The sequence below is a fragment of the Sylvia atricapilla genome, chromosome 12 (genome assembly GCF_009819655.1).
Source record: "Sylvia atricapilla isolate bSylAtr1 chromosome 12, bSylAtr1.pri, whole genome shotgun sequence".
NCBI lineage: Eukaryota > Metazoa > Chordata > Aves > Passeriformes > Sylviidae > Sylvia > Sylvia atricapilla.
The window spans coordinates 2603489-2623835 of record NC_089151.1 but is presented as its reverse complement, the minus strand read 5'-3'; the positions used below and the strand labels follow the sequence as shown (position 1 = coordinate 2623835).

Below are 20347 nucleotides of genomic sequence, written 5' to 3'. Positions count from 1 at the left end.
TCAGCACACAGTGGGGTGAGTCCCCCAACTCCAAGGTGACCTCCACCCCCCACATCACAGGGACCCCCAAGCCCAGGGCAACCACGGGGTCTCTCAACCCCAGGGTGACCTTGGTCTCCCAAAACATGGGTTCCTCCAGACCCAGGATGACCTCTGTTCCTCTTACAACGGCGTTCCCCAACCCAGGGTGACCTGATTACCCCATACCGTGGGTTCCCCTAAACACAAGGCGACCTCTGCCCCTGAGACCATGAGGTCCCTCAGCTCCAGGGTGACCTCCATTCACCAAACATCACTGTCCCCGAATCCCAGGGCGACCTCCAGCCCCTGTATCATGGGGTCCCCCAACCCCAGCGTGACCTCCATCCCCCACACCAGTCTCTCTCAGCCCCAGGGTGACCTCTGCCCCCCACACCACAGGCTCCCCCGACCCCCGGGTGACCTCCATCCCCCAGCAGAGGGGCTGGGTGGGGGGGAGGATTGCGAACGCCGGGACCACACCGGCCCCATCCCACCCCTCCAGCACAACTCCCACCCGGGGGGGACCCCGCTGTCCCCTCCCCACGGCGCTGCTGGGGGGGTCCCCGTGTCGGGACGGGGGGTCACTCACCCGCGGGCCGCGCCGTCCAACGGGGGCTGCGCTCCTCCATGGGCAGCGCCGGAGGGAGCGGAGCGGAGCCGAGCTAAGCCGAGCCGTGCCGAGCCTTCCCCCGCCGCTTCCTGCTTCCCTCGGCGCCCGCCCGCCGCCCCGGGAGCCGCACGGCTGGAGCGTGACTCACCGGGGGCCGGGCCGGGCCGGGCAGGGCAGGGCAGGGCGGCGGGGGCGGGCACCGCGAGCGAGGCACGGCGAGCTCCCAAAACAGGGATGCTGAGCAGGGGGTGGAACCCCTTCCCAGCCGGGACCTCCCCCCCAATTCACCGGGAATGGGGGTTCCCCCAGTGCGGGGCGTCCCGCGGGGGTCTCTGTCCCTCCGCAGCGCGGCGAGAATTAGGGTGATGGGAGTGTCACTCCTGATGGTGGCACACAGGTGACCCCTCCCCAGATGCAGAGATGGGGGGATGACTGTGCCAGGCATTGATGGGGGTAAGGGGTTGGAGTGGGATCCAGGCCTTTGACCCCCATCTCAAAACTGCTCCAAGATACCCTGGGGCTCAGGGATGCCAGCACAGCCCAGCACAGTGAGCACCCAGGGTGGTCCTGAGCCCAGACCCTGTCACAATAAGGGGTGTTCCCAGGGCAGCCCCCTCGGGGTACCCCAATGCCCCAGGCACCCCCTGCACCAGGCGTGGGAGAGGGAACAGCACCGTCCCTCCCAGGTGGGGATGGTGGTGGTCACCCCTGTGCCACCCCACCATCTCCTGGGCTTGGGGACACCAGTGGCATGAGTGGGGTGGGGCTCGGCCCACTCGCCCAGGAGGAAGTTGCCCATCATTCACCAGCCACACCAGTCGGCTCCACGTGCCAGACAGGCTCGGCTGGCCCGGAGAGGCCGGACCCCCGCCTGCCTCGGGCAGGAAGGAGGCTTCAGTGAGGAATCTAATCCTGCCACTGCCAGCCGTGAACTGGCATCTCTGCAGGAGGAGATACAGGCCATGACAGGGACACCCAGCCGTCCCCAAACAAACTGCCACACTACACACACACACAAGCCCCAAATCCCTTCCCAGCTCACCCTCACCTCTGCATCCCCTCCATCCTCCTCCTCTTCCTCCAGCAGGCCCCAGTGCCCACCACGCCGCTGCTGCCGCGGTGCTGCTGCTGCCTGCCCCCCCCAGTCCTCCTCGTGCTTCCCCCCCCAGTCCTCCTCGTGCTTCCCCCCCCTCCCAACTCCCTTTTCCCGTTCTATTTTAAATTTTTATTGCATTCTTTTTAAAGAATACAGAGGAACAAATGCCCTTATCAGCAATTCTCACAAGGTATAAAGAGCCGCTTTTATCTCCTGCCTTTACTAATCTAGAGCGAGCCAATGCCTGTTAATTTTTTAATTTTCCTGGTGAATGCATTTGTGGTTCCGTCAGCATCCATCCGGACACGCAGGCAGGATCCCCTCGGCAGCCCAGCCCAGCCACCCTGGCATGGGATTGACACCACGCTGGCAGAGCAGTGGCTCGTGGTTTGGAAACCACAAAGGGGTTTTGTGCCCTGGGAAGTCCCGTGTGTCACACGAGGCTCAGCAGGACACCCCGGGATGTGTCACCACCCCCAAGATACGGAGGTGCTCCCACAGATGCCAGCCTGGCTCTGCCTGGCCACGGGGAACGCTGACAGCGTGTGTCTCCTTGCTCAGCACAGGGATAGATCCCACGCCAAGCTGTCCAACTGTTCCTGTCACCCTCTCTGGCGCAGGGGCAAAGGGGGGGTCACCCCTGTGTCCCCCCCAGGAAGGGACGCAGCGCAGGCTGCCTGCACAGCAGGGCTGGGAGCGCAGCAGCCGGACGCGGTGCGCAGATGAGATGTGGCAGGCGTGTAACAAGCCATTAGTCACTGTCACCTTTGCCCGGCAGCCACTGGCAGGGTAATAAATCCCGGGCTGACTCCAGCAGGCCCGTTCCAGGCCACGGCTCCCAGCTTGCCTCCGCGCCTCTGCTGGCTGGGCTGTGAGCAGCTTGTAAATGCATCCCGGCCCCTCCCGAGAGACACGGCGCCTTGCGGGGTCCCCAAACCACAGCCAGATCCCCGGGGGGCTGATCGATGGGTGACACGGGCCACTGCATTCCTGAGAAGTATCCTTCTTAGGGAATGTGAGGGGTCACAAATCCCCAGCACCGAGCGGCCCTCTGGCCCTGCAGGCTGCCCCCTGGCTCTCCCTGCCCTGCCCCAGCTTCCTGCCCGCTGCACCTTGCGGTTCCTGACTCTTCCCAGCCCAACGCCAGGAACCGGCATCGGCAGTTGTTCCCGGATCAAAGGAGCCTGGCATGGCCCAGCACAACACGGCCCGGCGCGCCCGCCGGGAAGGGCTGGCAAACAAGCCGGTCCAGGGAGGCGGCAGGCGGGAAGCACGCGTGATACCTCTCCCAAAAATGCTGCTGCTCCTGACGGACGGGGCGGCCGAGTCCCTGGAGCCGCGGTCCATCCCAGCCCCGGGGGCCCCCCCGGCTCCCCGGCACAGCCAGCCCAACACCGCGGCTCTCCCCGGTGCCCAGAGCCTGACTCACGGCCCCGGGGATGGCGGGCAGGGACTGCGGTGCTGTCGGGGTCACCTTCCCAGAGGGGCTGCGGCTGCTGGATCCCAACCCCAAGGCGCTGGCCTTGAGCCTTCACCGGGAGTCCCAAGCAGCACATCGGGCTGATGGTCACCCCAGTGTGACATCCCAGCAGGACAGGGGACATCCCTTGGGAATGGCAGCTTTGTACCCTCCAGTATCCCCCCGCATCACCTACTTGTGGCTCCAGCGTCCGCACCCTCCGCATCCAAAGGCGTCCGCTGGCCGATGTCCGGGACAGCGCTGCCCGTTCCCGGGCTCTCCCCAGCGCTGGCCACCCGGTGCCGGGACTCACCGGCCGCGGGCTTGGTGGCGGCTGTCTCCAGGGACGAAGAGGACGCCTGGAAGAGAGAGAAGCAGGACAGAGACTCAGCGCCGTTGCCTCTCCCGGTGAGAACAGCTCCAGCACGGGTGGGGGGCACGGGGGAGGTTCGGGGCGCACAGACACAAGATGCTTTTGTTTTCCTGCCGGCCGGTGCACGTGGCCGGCGCAGGAGCCGCACGCCAGCCCGCGCCACGGGGCTACAGCTGGATCCGGCCCATGGCTCCCAGCACAGCCAGACAAGAAAGGCTGCAGGGGGGGTGAGGACATGAATCAAAGCGGCGTCCCCTCGCCCGCCGGCGGCAGCTGGCCGGTTAGGCAGCTCCCGATTACTCAACCGGGCAGTGTTTACTCGAGATCAACAACCCCCCATCGCCTTCCCTGTGCCTGGCAGGCGAGGGAAACGTGCTGCTGGGATGGGGATGGCATTCCCGCCGTGCCTTGTTTGGGGACAGTCCCCCCTCCTCGACCCCCAGGCGCTGCTGTGGCCCAGGATTTGTTGTAGCTGTCCCCCTCCTGCCCAGGCACACAGCTTGGGCTGTCACCGCTCCTGTTTAGCTTTAATGAAGCAACAGCCGGTGACACCACGCTCATCCCAGTACTGTTGTGCCACCTTGGGAAAGACACACGGACAACGCAGGTTCACAGGATGCTGTGCCCACCCCGACCACGGTGGGATGCAGGTGACGTCCCCCTGCCACAGGTGACATCCATTTTCTCGGGGTTACTCCTATAAACATGGAGATGGATGGTCGCTGGATGCTTTGCTGGGAAGCCCTCAGACTCAACGAGCCACGCACACGAGCGGACGTATAAATTCACCGTTTGCTTCCTGGAAAGGTTTAATTTATGGAATCCATATGGCAGCGCCGCACAACCGCAAGCGCTTGGCACATCCCGTGAGTCCTCGAGTGCCACCACGTCCCAGCTCCAACTGGTGGGGTGCCACTGGCTGCCCCGGTGACGGTGGGATGCTCTTCTCTTTCCCAGTGATTAACAGAAGGTGACTTTCACAGCGGGCAGGGGACAAGCCCAGGGATCAGCCCCCATCCCTGACAGCTTGGTGCGGGATCCCTGGAGGTGGCAGGGATGTCTCAGGGGGAGGCCGTGCCACCGCTTCTCCTCCCAGGACAATGCCACCAGCAGCAGCAAGCAGCAATCCCCTACCTGTGGGCATGGGAGAAGGCTGGGGCACACTTTGATACCCGGAGCAACTAATCATTAATTAGCATTAATCACTCCCCATCACGTGTCACAGCAGCATTGGGCAAGATACAGTTGGGAAGTGCCAGAGCAGGGTCCTGGCGGGGAAAGTGGATTTTGATAACTGGCACCCTCCTGCTCCCCAGGGTGCCCCCCACCCCCCAAACCTCCCAGCAGCCCCCACCCTCCTCTGTCTTCCTGCCAAGGATGCTGAGCTGCAAAGGCCCCAGAGATGGGTCCCACCTGCCCAAGGGCAGCCAGGATCCCACCCCCCCTCCCCACCCGTGTCCCCTGGGACCCCCAGGCTCTGCACGGAGCACCGGCCGCCTCCTTGCTTTAACTTCACCCTGCGCTATCTGTCAGCAAATCATCCCCGGTTACACAGATAAGGAATAATTGATGCAAAGGAGCCATCTGTTTGCGAACACGGAATATCTGCTCAATTAGGAGGGATCTGTCCACCCAGATAAAGCATGGCGACAGCCCCTCCGAGCGGGGGCCCTCCTCCCCAGCCACGTCCTCAAAGACTCGTCCCCAATTAGAGGTGAGCAGGTTGATTTGGGTGCTAATTTGCTAAGCAGCACCCTGAGGTGCTTGGGAGGAGACTGGGAGGGAAGGGTGCGCTGCCACCAAGTGCTGAAATTTGAGGGGAGAGCTGGCAGATCCTCCATGTCCCACTGTGATGAAGCTCAGCTCCTCTGGGAGATGCTTATCCCACATCTTTCCAGGGATGGAGAGAGGGGACCAGGATCTGTGCCAGCTGAATGGTGCCGAGCTGAGGCTGGCCCGCTGGTGACACGCAGATGGACAAGCCTGAAATGGCTCCCAGGACATCCCCAACAGGGATCAGGGACACAGGGCACAGCCTCAGGCACATCCAGGTCAGGGGTAGGTGTGCAGCGAGGTGACAGCAATGTGACATCGTTATGTGATGCTATTAACACAGGAAGAATGGAGCTGGCACGGAGGCAGCTCCACAAGTGATAAAACCATGGGGAAAAGACTCCAACCAGAGCTTGCAGGGATGGTCCCATGGCAGGACACTCCTCAAACCCCTCCTGGGTGGCATCTGTCCCCTCTACCCCAGCAGGTTCTTGGTATGAAGGACATGGAGAGCTTGAGTAGGGTCAAAACAGAGCTGGTGGCCTCCAGGGACAGGCACAGAGAGTCACAGCCAGACCCCACGTCAGCTGTGTCACCTGTGCCCCACACCACCAGCATGGTGCCCAGGGCAGGCAGTGTGGTAGAACGGCACCAAGGGCAGGAGATAATGTCCCCACACCCAGTGTTCCCCCTGTCCCCAGTGTGTCCCTCCTTTCCAAGCCACATTCCTGCTGCTGCCATCACCGTGTTAAACACCTGCCGCAGCTCCCAGCTCTGCCCTCAACTTTGGGATGGCACTGGTGGAGTGGGAAAGCAAAGGGCAAGGAGGCCACGCCAGCAACACTTCCTGTGCCTTCGGGACACCCAAAAACGTGCCTTCCCCATTGCGCCTCGCCCGCTGCCGGGATGGGCCGCGGCGCGCGCAGCGCCGATGCCGCCCACGGAAACGCCGCCCACGGGAATGCCGCGGGCACGGCAAAGCCCCCACTGCCTAACCTCCACCACCCTGCCGGGTGCCAGCACCCCGGAAAATCCCCGCGCTGCCAGCAGCCAGGGCACCGGGGGTGGATGCAATCTTTGGCTCTTGGCTGGCATCACCCCGGCGAGGCGGCGGGCACGGAGCCCGGCGAGCACCGGCACAGCTGCGCCGGCAGCGGGCTTTGGCACGGCGTCGCTGCCAGCTCCTGTGAGTGAGCAAGGGATGAGGTGAGGAGAGTGCCCAGCACAGAGGGGCTGCACCCTGCGCTTCCCAGGGGATGCAGAGAGTGGTGGCTGGAACGCCTGGGGGACACAAACCCTCGCTGTCCCCCGGCTCCCCGCAGGCCCTGGAGGCGGCGCTCAGGATAAAAGGTGTTTTTGGAGTGTTGAGGGCTGCAGGAGCAGGCTCCCCCCAGTTCCCTTTGTCGCTGAGGCCCTCAAGCCCCCTGGCTCCCGCTGGGGCTTTTATCACAGCACAGCCCCTGCCGTGTGTTCCCCCAGACGGTTCCAGCTGCTCTTCCCTCCAGGAAGCCTCTGCCCTTCTCATCCTTGTCCCAGCAGGCTGAAAACAGAGGGTTTTCCCACAAGAGCAGGCTGGGGCACCCCTGGGGAGCTGGGGTCCCTGCTGGTGGCATGGCTCGGCCCTGATGGGTGCCCACGGGAGGGGCTGGCGGCTGCGTCCGTGCATCTCCACTGTTTTTAAAGTTTCTCAGCCGTGTTTGCTGGCAGCAAGTTGGAACCTACAATTACAGCTGTGCTAACTCCTCATTAAAGAGGGGAAGGGGAAAAACAAAAAAAAAAAACCACCAAAAAAACCAACAAACCCCAAACGAAAAAGGAAAGAAACAAAAGGCTCCAGACTGAGACACAGCGCCGTTAACCCTTCCCAAGATGGGGATGTGGCCCCTCAGGACATTCATACAGCTGGAGGGGACAGGTCACAGTGGTGACAGGTGACACCGCGCCCCGAGGGTCTGCCCATGAGCATCACTGCCCAGCAGCTCCGCGCTGCGTGTCCCGGTGCCGCGGCGCCCGCGTGGGCACGGCTGCGGCTGTGCCGGAGCCGTTTGTCACGGCAGGGCTGCGGTTCCCGCTCGCTCTCCAGCAGCGACACGGTGACGCCTGCGCCAGGAGCCCACACAATATGTTCGTGCTCATCTCGCAGCTGCCCCCAGACAGCCCGAGGTGCCGGTGTGTGCCGCAGGGAGGGCCCAGGCGGGATCTGGCACCGATGGAAGCGGCTGGAGACTGTGGTCAGGCTGGATGCCACAAAGGGCAGACCAGGCTGGGAACACTGCTGGCATGGGGCAGGGGATGCACCAGTGGCCCCCCACGCCCCAGCACACTCACTCAGGCTGTGCCATGAGCCCTGGGAATGGAGGACAGAGGGACAGGTCTGGCTGTGACCCCTGTGGGTCACCACAGCCACCCTGCACCACACGGAGCAGATGCTGGTGCAACACATGGGGTGAAGCACACGCCCCCAGGACCCCATCCCCAGCGAGGGTCTGACCCTGTGGCCACCGCAGCATGACCACAGCGCCCCTCATGCCCCATCCCCAGGGACCAGCATGTCCCCGCGTCACTCTCTAGCCCCCCCACCCCAACCCCCCTGGCGACACCACCTCAGCGCCGCGGCCGCAGCGGCTCTGACAGCAGCTAACGAGCTGCAGGCAGCAATTTGGGTTATATATAGCCCCAAAGTGACTGCATCTAATTGCTCCAGCGCACACCGGCCCCGCCGCGGGGTCCGGGTGCTGGGCGCAAGGGGACAGGGTGAGTGGCACGTGCTCTGCCCCCCTTGTCCCGGCTGTCACCCCGTGTGACCCACCCCGGGCACCCTGAGGTTGGCGAGGCACAAGCATCACCCCATCGAGGCCAAGCCCGAGGAGCTGGGCTGTTCCCAGCCGCTTTGTGCCGGCCCATAAGCGGCTTTGGCTAAAGCCGCCGTCCCAGCCCGTCCCAGCCAGGGACCCTAAGGAGCTTTTGTCCCCTCTCATTAAAGGGTTTCGCCCAGGAGGCCACGGGGAGCAACACCCAGCGCCCTCTCTCCGAAACCTGCGGGCTGCTGCCAGCTGCTCCGGCGGCCCCGGGAGAGAGGCACGGCCCGAGGGAAGGCAGAGAAGGAGGTGCTCCCTTTGTGGCAGCCCCCAGCCCCTCGCAGCAGCTGCCAGGCGAGGCGGCGGGCGCGCAGATGCGGCCGGGGGAGGTGCTGTGTGTGTGTGAGTGTGTGTGTGTGTGAGTGTGTGTGTGTGTGTAGGGGGGTCCCCCGCAGAGGCTCCCCACGCCGGCGGGGCAAGCGGCGGCCCCCGCGAGCAGCCGCCGGCGGGGAAGGGGGAGCCGGAGCCCAAATTGTTTGCCAGCTTCCTCGAGACGGCACAATGGAGGGCGCGCAGGCGGATCCGGGGTCAGGGGTGAGAGCAGCAATAAGTGGTTTATGCCTTTTGTGAAGAGGCTGAACTGACAGCTCGCTGGATTAACAAAGACGTCCTCTGTTCCCGGGCAGGTCATGTGGAAAGCGCTGCGCCGACCCCTGTCACTTCTTTTTTTTGCAAGAACAGACATTTGTTCGCCAGCGAACAGGGAGGTGATGGAGGGGGAGGCGGGGGGCACGCTGCCGCCCGCTCCCGGCTTTTCCTCCAGCTCCTCTGGGGCTCTGGGCGTGAGGATCTGCGGCTCTTCGCCGCTCCGGCAGAGCTGGCCACGCCGTGTCACCTCCCGTGCCTCAGTTTCCCCAGGTTGGGAGAAGAGCCGTGGCTGGTGGGGAGGAATATCAGCACCTCCACCCCATGCCCGGGCAGTGCCGTGCTCCACAACGCTCCACATCCACATGAAATTCCCCCCACGCTCATCCCTCCATCAGCGCAGCACCAGGCTGGCTGGGCAGGATGGGACCCGCATCCTGTCCCCACCGTGGGGACACACATTCCTAGTTCGTGTTTGCCAGTCCCTGCCAGGCTGGGGAATGTTCCCTTCAGCCTCCTTTCAAGGCAGGGAAACTGAGGCAGAGGAGGATGTGAGCATCCCACCTATGCACGGACAGCAGGGCTGGCAGCAGCACTGCCACTCCTGGGCCCGGCCCCGCAGGGAACAATCGGCCTTTTCAAATCCACAAGGATTTCCTCAAGGTTGTGCAGCACAGAGCCTCCGCTGTCATCGTTAGACTCCAGAGTTAACAGCTGCAATGCTGCCATCCCACACGGAGACAAACTGCCCTGGCTGTGGCAGTCACCCCCTGGCCTCAGATGTCCCTGCAGCTCCCACCTCCCGCTGCCACCACACCCCAAAACCCTGGCTTTAGGTCCCCCTGAGACCACGGCGCCCAAAGCTGGGGTGGGAGGGATGCAGCTTGGTGTGTGCCACCCAAATCCTGCTGAGATCCCACAGGATATGCAGCTGCTCGGCCTCAGCCCCTGCTCCCCATGCCCATCTCCGGGCCGCCACAGCCCAGCAGAGCTCACCCACCTCCAGCTCCAGAGCTGCCGGGCAGTCTGTGACCGCTGTCCCCTCCCCGCCACCCGAAATACCTGCCGTGGGAACCGGAGCCTGCCACAAGGGGCTTTTCACTCCGGAAAACCCCACCCACCCCACAGCGGCTCATGTTTTCGGGACATTCCCACATGTGCCAATCCCCCGCGTGCTCAGGGGTAAACTGAGGCAGGGAGGAGCAGCAAGGCTCTGCCGGGTGAGGGGACACATCTAGGGGTCGCCATCCCTTTTGGGGGGGAACATGTCACAGCAATCCCAGCCAGGGCCACGCTCCACGGGCGATCAGCTCGCGGCACGGTGGCATTAAAGCCTCAATCCGTGTCCCTCAATCCGCCGTGTCCCCCTTCTCCATCCCGCGGGCGGCTTAGCGCCCGTTCCCGGCTCCCGCCTGCCATCTAAAGACGGACTTACCGCCAGGTCCGGCGCTGCTTTAAGCCGCGGATTAAACGTGAACCATCTGCAAGGGGAAACTTTAATGCAGGATAATACCTGCCACACACACCCCGCCGTGTCACCGCGCGCCCCGGGCCAGGTGGGCGCAGAGCCCCGCCGTGCCATCGAGTCCCTGAGCGGCACCAAGTCCCTCCACGGGGATCCTGAGGCTCTGCACATTGATGTTCCCATCCTCCTGGATGTCCCCATCGTCCTTGCTGTCCCCTCCGGGCACAGCCCCCGGGAGGATGCACGGCTGGGAGATGCATTGCCCGGCCAGCCCTCACCTCAGCAGCTCGTGTCCCCCCAACGAAGGCGGCCACCCCAAGCAGGGGACACCCAGGCACATGGAGGGGGATGTCCAGCCAATGCCCCACCTGGTTAATTACTTTAAGTGATTAATGTCTCTTCATCAGGGCAGCAGATTAGACTCTGCAGCTGGGAGCTGTTTTCCCTCACAATCTCCTCCCCCAGGGGACAACACGGGGGGGTCCATCACTGTTCCCGTTTTTAGAAGCAAATCCCACCTCCCCAACCCCAAAAAGGGGTTTTCTGTCCCCCCAGGCTGGTGAAGCCCCCAGGAATGCCCAGACCAGCAGCATCACCCGCGGTGCAGCAGGGCCATGGGGTCACCCAAGCTGTCCCTAGTGCTAGTGGGGACAAAGCTGGGCTGAGCATCACACAGCCAGGAACGACCAGGATTCCTGGGGGGCAGCGAGCCCCAAAGCTGGGTGGGGAAGGATGAGACACCTCCTGCCAACTCAGCACCCCAATGAATTATACAGGATCACAAGTGCCTGCTCAGGTCAGCAGGGAAAGGAGGCAGGGAGGTTTTCCATCACCCAGCCCACTCCTGATGGAGAATTTACGGCCAGGATCCACTATGGGCTCAGTAATTAGTGTTGGGATGCTGAATCAGCACCTGGCCATCAGCACTGAGGGGACGGAGCTGGGGGGGCTCTGGGAGTGATGGTGGCCCCCCAGGAGGAGTGCAGGGGACACCGGGGTGACCCAGCAGTTCCTGACAGTGGAGGGGGACATCCCTATGGCTGGGAACACTGGAGGAAAGCCCGCAGCCCAACATCCCATCCCAACCTGCTGCTCCAAGATCAGCTCCAGCCCAGGATCCCTCAGGTGTCACTTTGGGAATGCCCCAGGATGGACAGAACCCCCTCTAAAGACAAAACTCCCTCTGGCCCTCCCTTCCCAGCCTGGATGCTGCATCCCAGGCTGCTGAAGCCCTGGCATGCCCGAGCATCCTCCCAGCCGTGCCTGGGCAGCCCTCTGGCCTTGACGGCTGCCATCAATTTCCCGGGGTCGGCAATGGCAGGGCCGGCTCCCCGGCAGATCCAGCCTCTGCTCCGTGCCTGATTACAGCCATTTCCCTGCCCGTGCCCCCTCCCCGCTGTCTGCCTCCTGCCTCCGTCTGCTGCCTGGTTTTACGAGGGCCATTTCCAAGAGGTCGCTGGAAATAGATTTTTATCACCTCGTGATAAATATCGTTTATGGTGACATTACTGCTCCGAGCAGCCGCGCAGGGGAAGGAGGAGAGGCAGGCGGACGCCCCGCTCCCAACCTCAGCTCCACGGGGCACCAGCTGGGCCCTTTCTCGTCCCTGTCCCCATTCCCGGAGGTTGGGGCAGCGCCATCCGACACCATCCATCCCTCCATCCATCCCTCCATCCATCCATCCATCCAGGCGGCAGGAACAGAGGGAGCTGCATCATTAGCCCCGCGCGCCATTAAGCACTTAAAAAGCCATAGGAATAAGCCGCGCCATTAGCTGGCAAGCGAGCTGGGAGGGGAGGGATGCACGGAGCACGGAGCAGGGAATGTCACCACCCCGAGGGCTCCCGTGTGCCCAAGAAGAGGCGGGGGAAAACCAGCCCCTCCCGCACACCAGCTCCAAGGTGGAAAACCAGGGGCTTTCAGAGGTGACACATGGCTTCTGCAAGGGGTGACGCCACCAAGTGCCTCTCCAGAGGGACTTTTTGGCACGGTGAGGAGAAGCGGCTCCTTGCTCGTCCCCTCCTCTGCTCTAAGGATGGAGCTGGCACAGAAACCCGGGCGAAAAAGCCACGGCTGAGCCGAGAACTGCGAACTCACGACAGCGGTGGCCCCGGGTGTTGCAAGGCTGCCCGGAGGTGACCCGGCAGCCCAGGGGAGCAGGGTCCTGCCCCTGCCGAGCCCGCGGGAGGGACAGCTGCCAAGCCGTGCCCACAGGCAGCTGCCTCTGGAAAAGGGCACGGCAGCGGGCAGGGGGCCAAGGCCAAGGCACTCTCGGTGCCAGCCCCGCCACACACAGCGCCGGGCCCCGGCCACCCCCGGGGGAACAATTCCCCCGTTCACAGCGCCACGGCGAGGGGGTGTCACCTGTGGGGACGCTGGCACAGTCCCCAGGGAGCCAGAGCTGGGGTGCAAAGCGGCAGCAGAACTGCACGCCCAGCAAAGAGCAGCCCTGGCCCGCAGGCAGAGCGCGGCACTGCCGGCCCGTGCCAACAATCCTGTTTGCTCTCCTCAGCCCTGGCACTGGGGCCCTTGGGCAAGCCGCCTCCTGCCCCATTGCCTCCGTTTCCCCGGCTGGCAGGGATGGTGGGGCTGCCCTGGGGGGACCCCAGCCTCGTGTTGTGGCTCCTTGTGACACAAGGGAGAAGCGGCCGTGACACAGAGCTGTGGTGACTTACTTGGGAAGGGACCCCCAGTGTGGGGCCGGGACTTTGTATGGGGACAAGAATGGCCAAACGGCAGCACCGACCATGTGGCATGGTGGCATGACCCCTCCTCAGCTCCCCACACCTGGTGGGCACAAAACAACACCAAAAAGGACCAGTGCAGGCACCCTGATGGCACTGGGGGCTGCATGGGGACAGCCAATCAAATGCAAGGACAAGGAGTGCTGGGGTGTCCACTCTGTCTCCCTCTCTGCCGCCAGGACGGGTGACTTGATCACCCAGTGCCACCGCCATGTCACCACCCACACCAGCAGCTGGCACCGTCCCCTGTTGCCACATCCCACCTTTAGGATGTGAGCTCCCCAAGTCACTGCATCCCCTTGGGGACAAGGAGTCCCTTGTCCAACAGAGCCCCCGGAATGCCCGGGCAGCAGGATGCCTGCAGAGCCAGCTGCCTCCTGTGCCCATGAAAGGACATTTGTTCACCTGACGAGTGGCTCGGTGACCTCAGGTCCAGCTCCTGGCACGCAGGAGCCGGCAGGGCCTGGCAGGGCCACCTCGCTGCCGGTCGCGGTGACCTTACCCCGCTGCCGGAGCGCTCCCAGCCCGGCTCTTGGCCCGGCACACGGATCCTCCAGCCAAGGCAGGCCTGGCACCCACCCTCCCACGGCACAGGCGGCCGCCCTCCTGGCCCTGGGCTGGCAGGGAGCAGGCAGCAGCAGCTGCAGGAGGTGCAGACAGACAGACAGACAGACAGCACGAGCACAGCGCCCTGTGCGCCGCCCCCAGCTCTGGGCATCCCCTGCCCACAGCAGGACTGCCAAAGCCCCGGTGGGGCCACCCCACAGGCAGGGACAAATGCCAGCTCAGCACCCCGGCAGAGCACCGGGGGGTGCCCCCAGCACCCACAGAGCCTCATTCTGTCAGTGGCCAAGTGCCTCAAACCCTTTGCCTCCTGCCCCCCAGGAGCCAGACCTGAACCCCCCAAGGGTGGGCACAGAAGCTGCAGCCCCCAGGTTGGGGTGCCCCCCTCTGTGCACCCCATTAGAGCCGTGTCTGGGCCTGCTGGGGTGCAGAAAAACCATTATACTACTTTAAAAAAAAAAAAAAAAGCACAAAAAAAAAAAAGCAGGAAGTGCAGAAGGCACCTGGCAGCACCACACAAAAGTTTGCAGCAAGTTCCACAAAGCCCCCCCCAAGAAGGACCCACCGCGGATCTGGGGGTCACAGGAGTTCCCTCACCGTGTCCCCCACCCCCAAACAGACCCAGCACAATTGGGGGGACACACAACAAGTCGGGGGGGTACAGGGTTTATCCCCCCAACAATGCTGGTACAAGGGCTGGGAGGGGGGTTACAAGGAGGGCTGCAGGAGGGGTTGGGGGTACAGGACAGGTACAGCCAGGTGAGGGGGGTACAGGCAGCACACAGGGGGGGGCACAGAGGGGTGGGAAAATACAGGGAAGGGGTAATTTCGGATAGGGATGGAGAGATACAGGTGTGAGGGGGGTACAGGCAGAGATGAGGGAGGTGCAGACCGGGGGGCAGGGGGTACAGACGCGGGTGGCACAGGGATGGGATGGGGATGGGGATGGAGGGTACAGCCAGGCTGTGTGTGCGACAGCGGCGGAAGGGGGGTACAGGTAAAGGCGGGGGGACAGTCCGAGGGGTGGGCACCGGCAGCTGCCTGCCCTGCACGTACCTGCGGGGCGCGGTGCGGGGCGCGGGCGGCGCGGTGACCCCGGCGGCGGCAGCGGGAGGAGGCAGCGCCGCGCACACGCACACGCGCGATCACATCCCGAGCCGCCGGGAGAGGCGGGGGACACACACACACACACACACACACTCACACACTGCTGGGGGGGCTCTGGTGAGCCCGGGGGGTGGGTCAGAGAAATTAATAACCGAGAAAAAGGCACTTACCCCCTCCGCAGGGCTCGCCACCGTGCCGCGGGGGTGGCTGGAGGGTGGCGCTGGGAGGGGAAAAGGGGGGGGGGGATCAAAGGATTGGGAGGTGGGGGTCTCGCCAGCCCCCGCTGCCTGCCACAACAAAGAGCCAGACACAACAAAAGCAGCATATGGCCAGAGCCGCGCGGGGCTGTAAATTAAACATAAAGGGAAGATTAGATAATTAATGAGCGCTCCCGGGCCGGCCCCGGGGGAAGGGGAAAGGGGGGGCTGCCTGCTGCGGGGAGCCCCGAGCCCCCCGCCCAGCCCCGGCGAGGAGGGGCCCGGGGGGCACCTGTTGGGAGGGAGGATGGGCAGCGGCCGGGCCAGCCTCGCCAGCTGCTCCGGGGCGCAGCCTAAGAGGATTAGCGGGGGCATCCCGCCCCCGGCAAAAAGGGCTTGAAGCTGCAGGGCTGGGGGTGGGGGTCCCTTGAATCCCCCCACGTGCGGTGTCGCCTCTGCCCCCCAGCCTCGGGCAGCAAGCAGCACGGGGAGGGTTGGGCTCACATCCTGCATCCCTGGGGGGCTGAGCTGACATCCTGCATCCCTGCATCCCTGCATCGCTGCATCCCTCCCCGGGCAGCATCCCTGGGGGGGCTGAGCTGACATCCTGCATCGCTGCATCCCTCCCCGGGCAGCATCCCAGCAGGGGTGGGCTCCCATCCTGCATTCCTCTGCCTCAAAGACCGAGAACCACCAACACTCCAGGATTCAGGCACAGCTCAGTGTGTTCCCACTCCCACGAAGGGAAGGTGACTCCCGCTCTGCCAGCAGCACTGAGCCCTTTGGAATGCTCTGAATCCACCCTGCGAGGCAGGAGGGGAACCTGAGGCAGAATGGGGGATGCTGAGGCAGAAAAGGAGAAAACAGGGAGGACGGGGACACTGGGGTAGGAGAGGGGGAAACTGAGGCAGAGGGACAGCGAGGAAAGAGAGGGGAAATTGAGGCAGGAGGGGGTGAGTCCATGCTGATGGCTCAGATGTGCGCGGGGACAAATTGGGGCTGTCCCCAGGCAGGCGGGAGGAGCGGGTACCCCGGGAAGGGGGTGCCAGAAAGAGCGTCAGGCTGGGCCCGGCCAGGGGAAGGAGTTAATCCCATTATTGGCAGGCTCACAGATGGTGGCTGCACTATTCCCCTGCTTAGCAGATTGAACAGATCAGGCAGGAGGCAGGGAAGGAGGTGGGGGGATCTCCCCTCCCAAAACGCCCACAGAACAGGGGTGTGAGGGGCTGTGAACAACCCCACCTCCACCCCACGAGAGCCTGTGAGCACCCAGGGGTGCTGCCCTCCTCCCCAGCGCACCCCTTTGCCAACATAAATCCATCCACTCCGCCCCGAACGAGGGGTGGCTGACACAGCAGGGGACCTGGGGACACCCCCGCTGTCCCCACGCCAAACCTGCCACCCTCGGGATTCTCCGGAGGTCAAGGCCCGGGTCCCTTGCCCTGGCTCGGGGAGATTTCAGCAGCTGCTCCCAAGGCATCAGCAGCCAGGGCTGGAGCCCGGGATTAGGGAGTGTGGGAAAGGGCTGGCAGGAAGCCAGGGACAGAGAGGCTGGAACGTCCTGAGCAGGGAGGACAACCGAAAAGGGATGGAGGGCGGGAGGGAAGGAGGCAGGGAGGGGAGAACAGAAGCCAACAGCTCCTCACCCCCGGACAGCGGCGTGGAACCACGGGACTGCAGCCAAGAGCCTCCATCCGTGCCATGAGCTCACCAGGGCTCAGCGACCTCCACCCCACCGCCACTCCTCACCCAGCCCCCCGGAGACCCCACACAAGCCCCGGTGCCAGGTCCTGGTGGCTCCCAGCCCAGTCCCAGCGGGCAGGATGAGGCCACCTCCAAAGCAAAGCTGCCCGCTTGCCTTTTGGAAAACACCTGGGAAACACTGTGCCTTTGATTCTGCGGGGTGAAGAGCCCGGCACCCCACAAAATAACCCCCCTTGGCCACCCACATCAGCCCCCCACTTCCCTCTGATCCCCCCTGGAGGGCACCCCCGGCATGGGGAGGGCACATGGTGAGCATTGGGGTCCCCACGCCAGTCCCCTCTCCTCTGGGGGTCTCTGCAATTTGGGCATGAAGGACTGGAATGAGCACGGCCCCAACAGCCCAAAAGAGCTATCCTGGCCAGAGACTGACCCCCAGCAGGAGGGGACAACCCCAGGGCCCTGGGGACACCAGGGGGGCACCGAGGGAAGCGGGACAGGGCTGGTGACACTCTGTCCACACTCCAGCACAGGGTGGAGCCCAGGACAAGACCCCATAAGGTGAGAGCTGGCAGGAGGGAGGGCAGGCTGCTCCTCAGCCCTTCCTGCCTCAGTTTCCCCAGCCGTGCCTCAGTTTCCCCCCGGCATTCCGGCCTCATGGCTGCGGGCAGGATCAGCAGGTCCAGCAGTCCCTGCGCAGCCCCACGGTTCACCCAGCCCACGGTGACAGCGCTGCTTCCAAAGCTGCCCTTCCAAACCCACCCCAGCCACTGGCACAGGGCACAGGGCGCTTGGTGGCCACACGGCGAGCACCCCTCTCCACTGCCCCTCCTTGCTGCAGGCACCAGCCAGCTCAGGAACATGTTTGTGCCTCAAGAGCCAGGTCAAAGCCCTGATAAACTCGCTCTGGGACATCCCCAGCTCCAGCCTCCACCCCATCCCACCCCAGGGCTCCCCAAACCTCAGCATCTCCCCTCTGGAAGCTCAGCCCAACCCTGCTGCTCCCACAGAGCAGCTGGGTGCTGAGCTGTGAGGATGCTCTGCCACCTCCAGCTTTTTTCTTTTTAATTTTTTTGGGGGGGTGGGAAGGATGATCCCCCCCATTCCCAGCCGGCAGTTCCCATCCACCGGAGATCTGAGGATCCATCAGCTGGGAGCAGACAGGTTGAGGCTGGGAGCTGCCTCCCCGTGCCAGCCCAGACAGGCTCCCAGGGGACTAATACCGGCATGTAAATATTAGATACTTCTGTCTCCTCTGAGGCCAATTACACAAATCGTGGCAGCTCCCGCAGGACTCTCCGCTCCTACTTACTGTATCATCATTAACAGCTTATTAGAGAACAGCTGCTCCAAGAGGGGGAAACAAAAAAAAGAAAAAAAAAAAAAGGAGAAGCCAGCAGGAGAGGAGGGAAGGAGACAGGCACGTAGCAGGATGAAGGAAGCGTGACCTCCACCCTGCCCCAGCGCTCAGGGACACCAGGAGCATCATCCCCGCGGTGGCACCGGGCTGCTCAGCCCTCTCTCTGCAAAGCCAGCGGAGAACCGGTGCAGAACTCGTGGTGGGATCTGTCCTGGGATCCCCAGAAGGTGCTGGGAAGGGGACGGACGGATGGGCATTGCTGGTGTTGGACTGGGAGGTGGCAGGGGACAGGAGTGAGGTGGCTCCAGGGAAAGCAGGAGTGGCAGTGAAGTCACCAAAGCAGCCTGGCACCCCTCGGTCAGGGCCGTTTTGGGGCTGGGAAGTCCCCTTCATATCCCGAGGATATTCCTCAGCCTCTGGGTGCTGCGATGGGAGGACAGGAGGTTTAGGATCAGCTCCCCCGCACAACGCAGCCTCCCTGAGAGGGGGGGACACACACATTCCCTAAACCAACCACAGCATCATTAAAATTGAGAGCCAGACACTCCTTGCCCCCCTCCCGGTCCCCTGGGGTGACAGCAGTGACAACAGCCAGGCTGGGACGGCAGGATGGGTTTTTTTGGGGTGCCACAACCTTCCCACTCCCTCCGAGCGCAACCAGGCACCGTCAGCCCCAGTCCCCTGCGGCCACCAGCGCCAGCCGGGGTCCCCAGCGGGGTGACCGCGGGCAGGTGGCCGGGCCAGGTGGCCCTGCAGGGAGCCGTGTCCCCAGGAGGATGTCACGACATGCTCGTGGTGCGCTCTAGCGTCAGGCTGCATTAATGCATCGCTGGCGGCAGGCACGGGCTGCACGGCGGGACGTGGGGACAGGACAGCCGGACACGCGTGGGGACAGGACACACACACACAGGGGGAAGGACATCCCTTGAGCAGGGGACACGGCCACCACCAGCTGCCCCTCAGCTCAGCTCGGGGGGGCTTTGCTGGGCCAATGTCGCAGCCCGAGGGGACTGGGGGGCAGATGTGCCATGCTGCGGGGGACAAGGCACGCCAGGCACGGGCAGATGCTCTGCGGGAAGGAGGGCGAGAGGGGCTCCCCTGGGCTTTCGGGAGGCCGGGGAGGCAGCAGCTTCCCGTCTGATTGCTAATTATCCTCGTTATTCCGTGTCAGACACTTTATGAAGCACCGGAGTGATTTGCTCTTTCCCTGTAATTAGGCACGTCGCAATTACCATCTAATTCAAGTTCAAGCTCGGCGTCCTCACGACCTTCCCGGCCTCAACATCATGTCCCTGGCTTGTCTCCCCAGGGTCCCCTTGGTGTCACCTCTGCCCCGTGTCTCCTTCTCCAGAGAGGAGAGGGCATCGAGGGGCAAGGCACACAGCCCCCAAAAATCCACCCAGATAAATGGGACACCAAAAGCCCCAAGGCAGCTTTGGGGACCCCTCCAGGAGGGTGACAGTCGCCAACACAACGCTCCTGAGCATCCCTGAGCATCCCTGGGATTTTGGGGTAAGCACACAGCCAGGCCCTGCCCACACACAGCTCCCAGCCAGCTGCCACTTTGTCCCCTGCAGTGTCATTTTTAGATTCCGCAGGACGTGTTTAACACATCCATGTCACACCACTCCCAACAGGGACAACAGCACAGTAACAGTAATTAAAAAAAATAAATAAAATAAAAGTAAAAAAAGTAAAAGGTGCTTTTTTTAGTGGGAAAAACGGAATATAGAGAGCAGGGTGATTGATCAGCAGCCCTGGGATTCCCTGTCCCCACCCGGCTCACGGCATTGGCACCAAGAAAAAAACCACATCTCCTCCTGGAGCATCCCAAAAACGCCACCAGCGCCAGGCTCCGGTGGCATCAGAGTCCCTGCAGCAGGAGATGGCTCCCCCCCCTCCTTTTCCTCCCAGCAGCTAATTAATCCTCCTGCTCAGGCAGAGCTCATTAGCGCTGGTGCAGCGCGGGGCTGCTCCGGCCACCCGGCACAGCCGCCCTTGGCAGCAGAGAGCAAGGTCAGTGCCAGGGGCCGGCGGCTCTGCCCGCACCCTGCCGGCCCCGGGCACTGCTTCCCGGGCCCCTCGGGGCAGGATGGTGGGGGTTGTGTAAGATTACGGCACAGGGAGGAAGGAAAAAAAAAAAAGAAAAAAAGAAAAGAAGAAAAAAAAAAAAAAAAAAAAAAAAAAAAAAGGAAAAAAAACAAGGCGGGGAAAAGGAAAAAAACCAGGGGGTGAGGAAGAAAAAAAAAAAGGAAAACAAGAGAAAAAAGAGGAAAAAAACAGGGAAAAAAAGGAAAAAGGAGGGGAGGAAGGGAGGGGAAAAAAGGAAAAAAGGGGGGGTGCAGGAAGAAAAAGAAAAGAAAAAAGAGAAAAAATAAGAAAAACAGGGGAAAAAGGAAAAAAGGAGGGAAGGGGAAAGGGATAAGGAGAAAAA

General features: G+C 63.1%; 1 protein-coding gene across 5 annotated transcripts in view; it reads right to left on the bottom strand.

Annotated features, from left to right (window-relative positions):
- Positions 1 to 20347, bottom strand: part of GSE1 (Gse1 coiled-coil protein) — a 98323-nt gene that overhangs the window by 60613 nt on the left and 17363 nt on the right. For 4 of the 5 annotated variants that reach the window (XM_066327476.1, XM_066327479.1, XM_066327477.1 and 1 more), the window contains exon 2: positions 3383 to 3545. In XM_066327476.1, coding sequence (XP_066183573.1) covers positions 3383 to 3545 — 163 coding nt within the window. Of the gene's footprint in view, positions 1 to 610; positions 778 to 3382; positions 3546 to 20347 lie in introns of those variants that run through there. The other variant, XM_066327480.1, reaches the window with a different exon arrangement.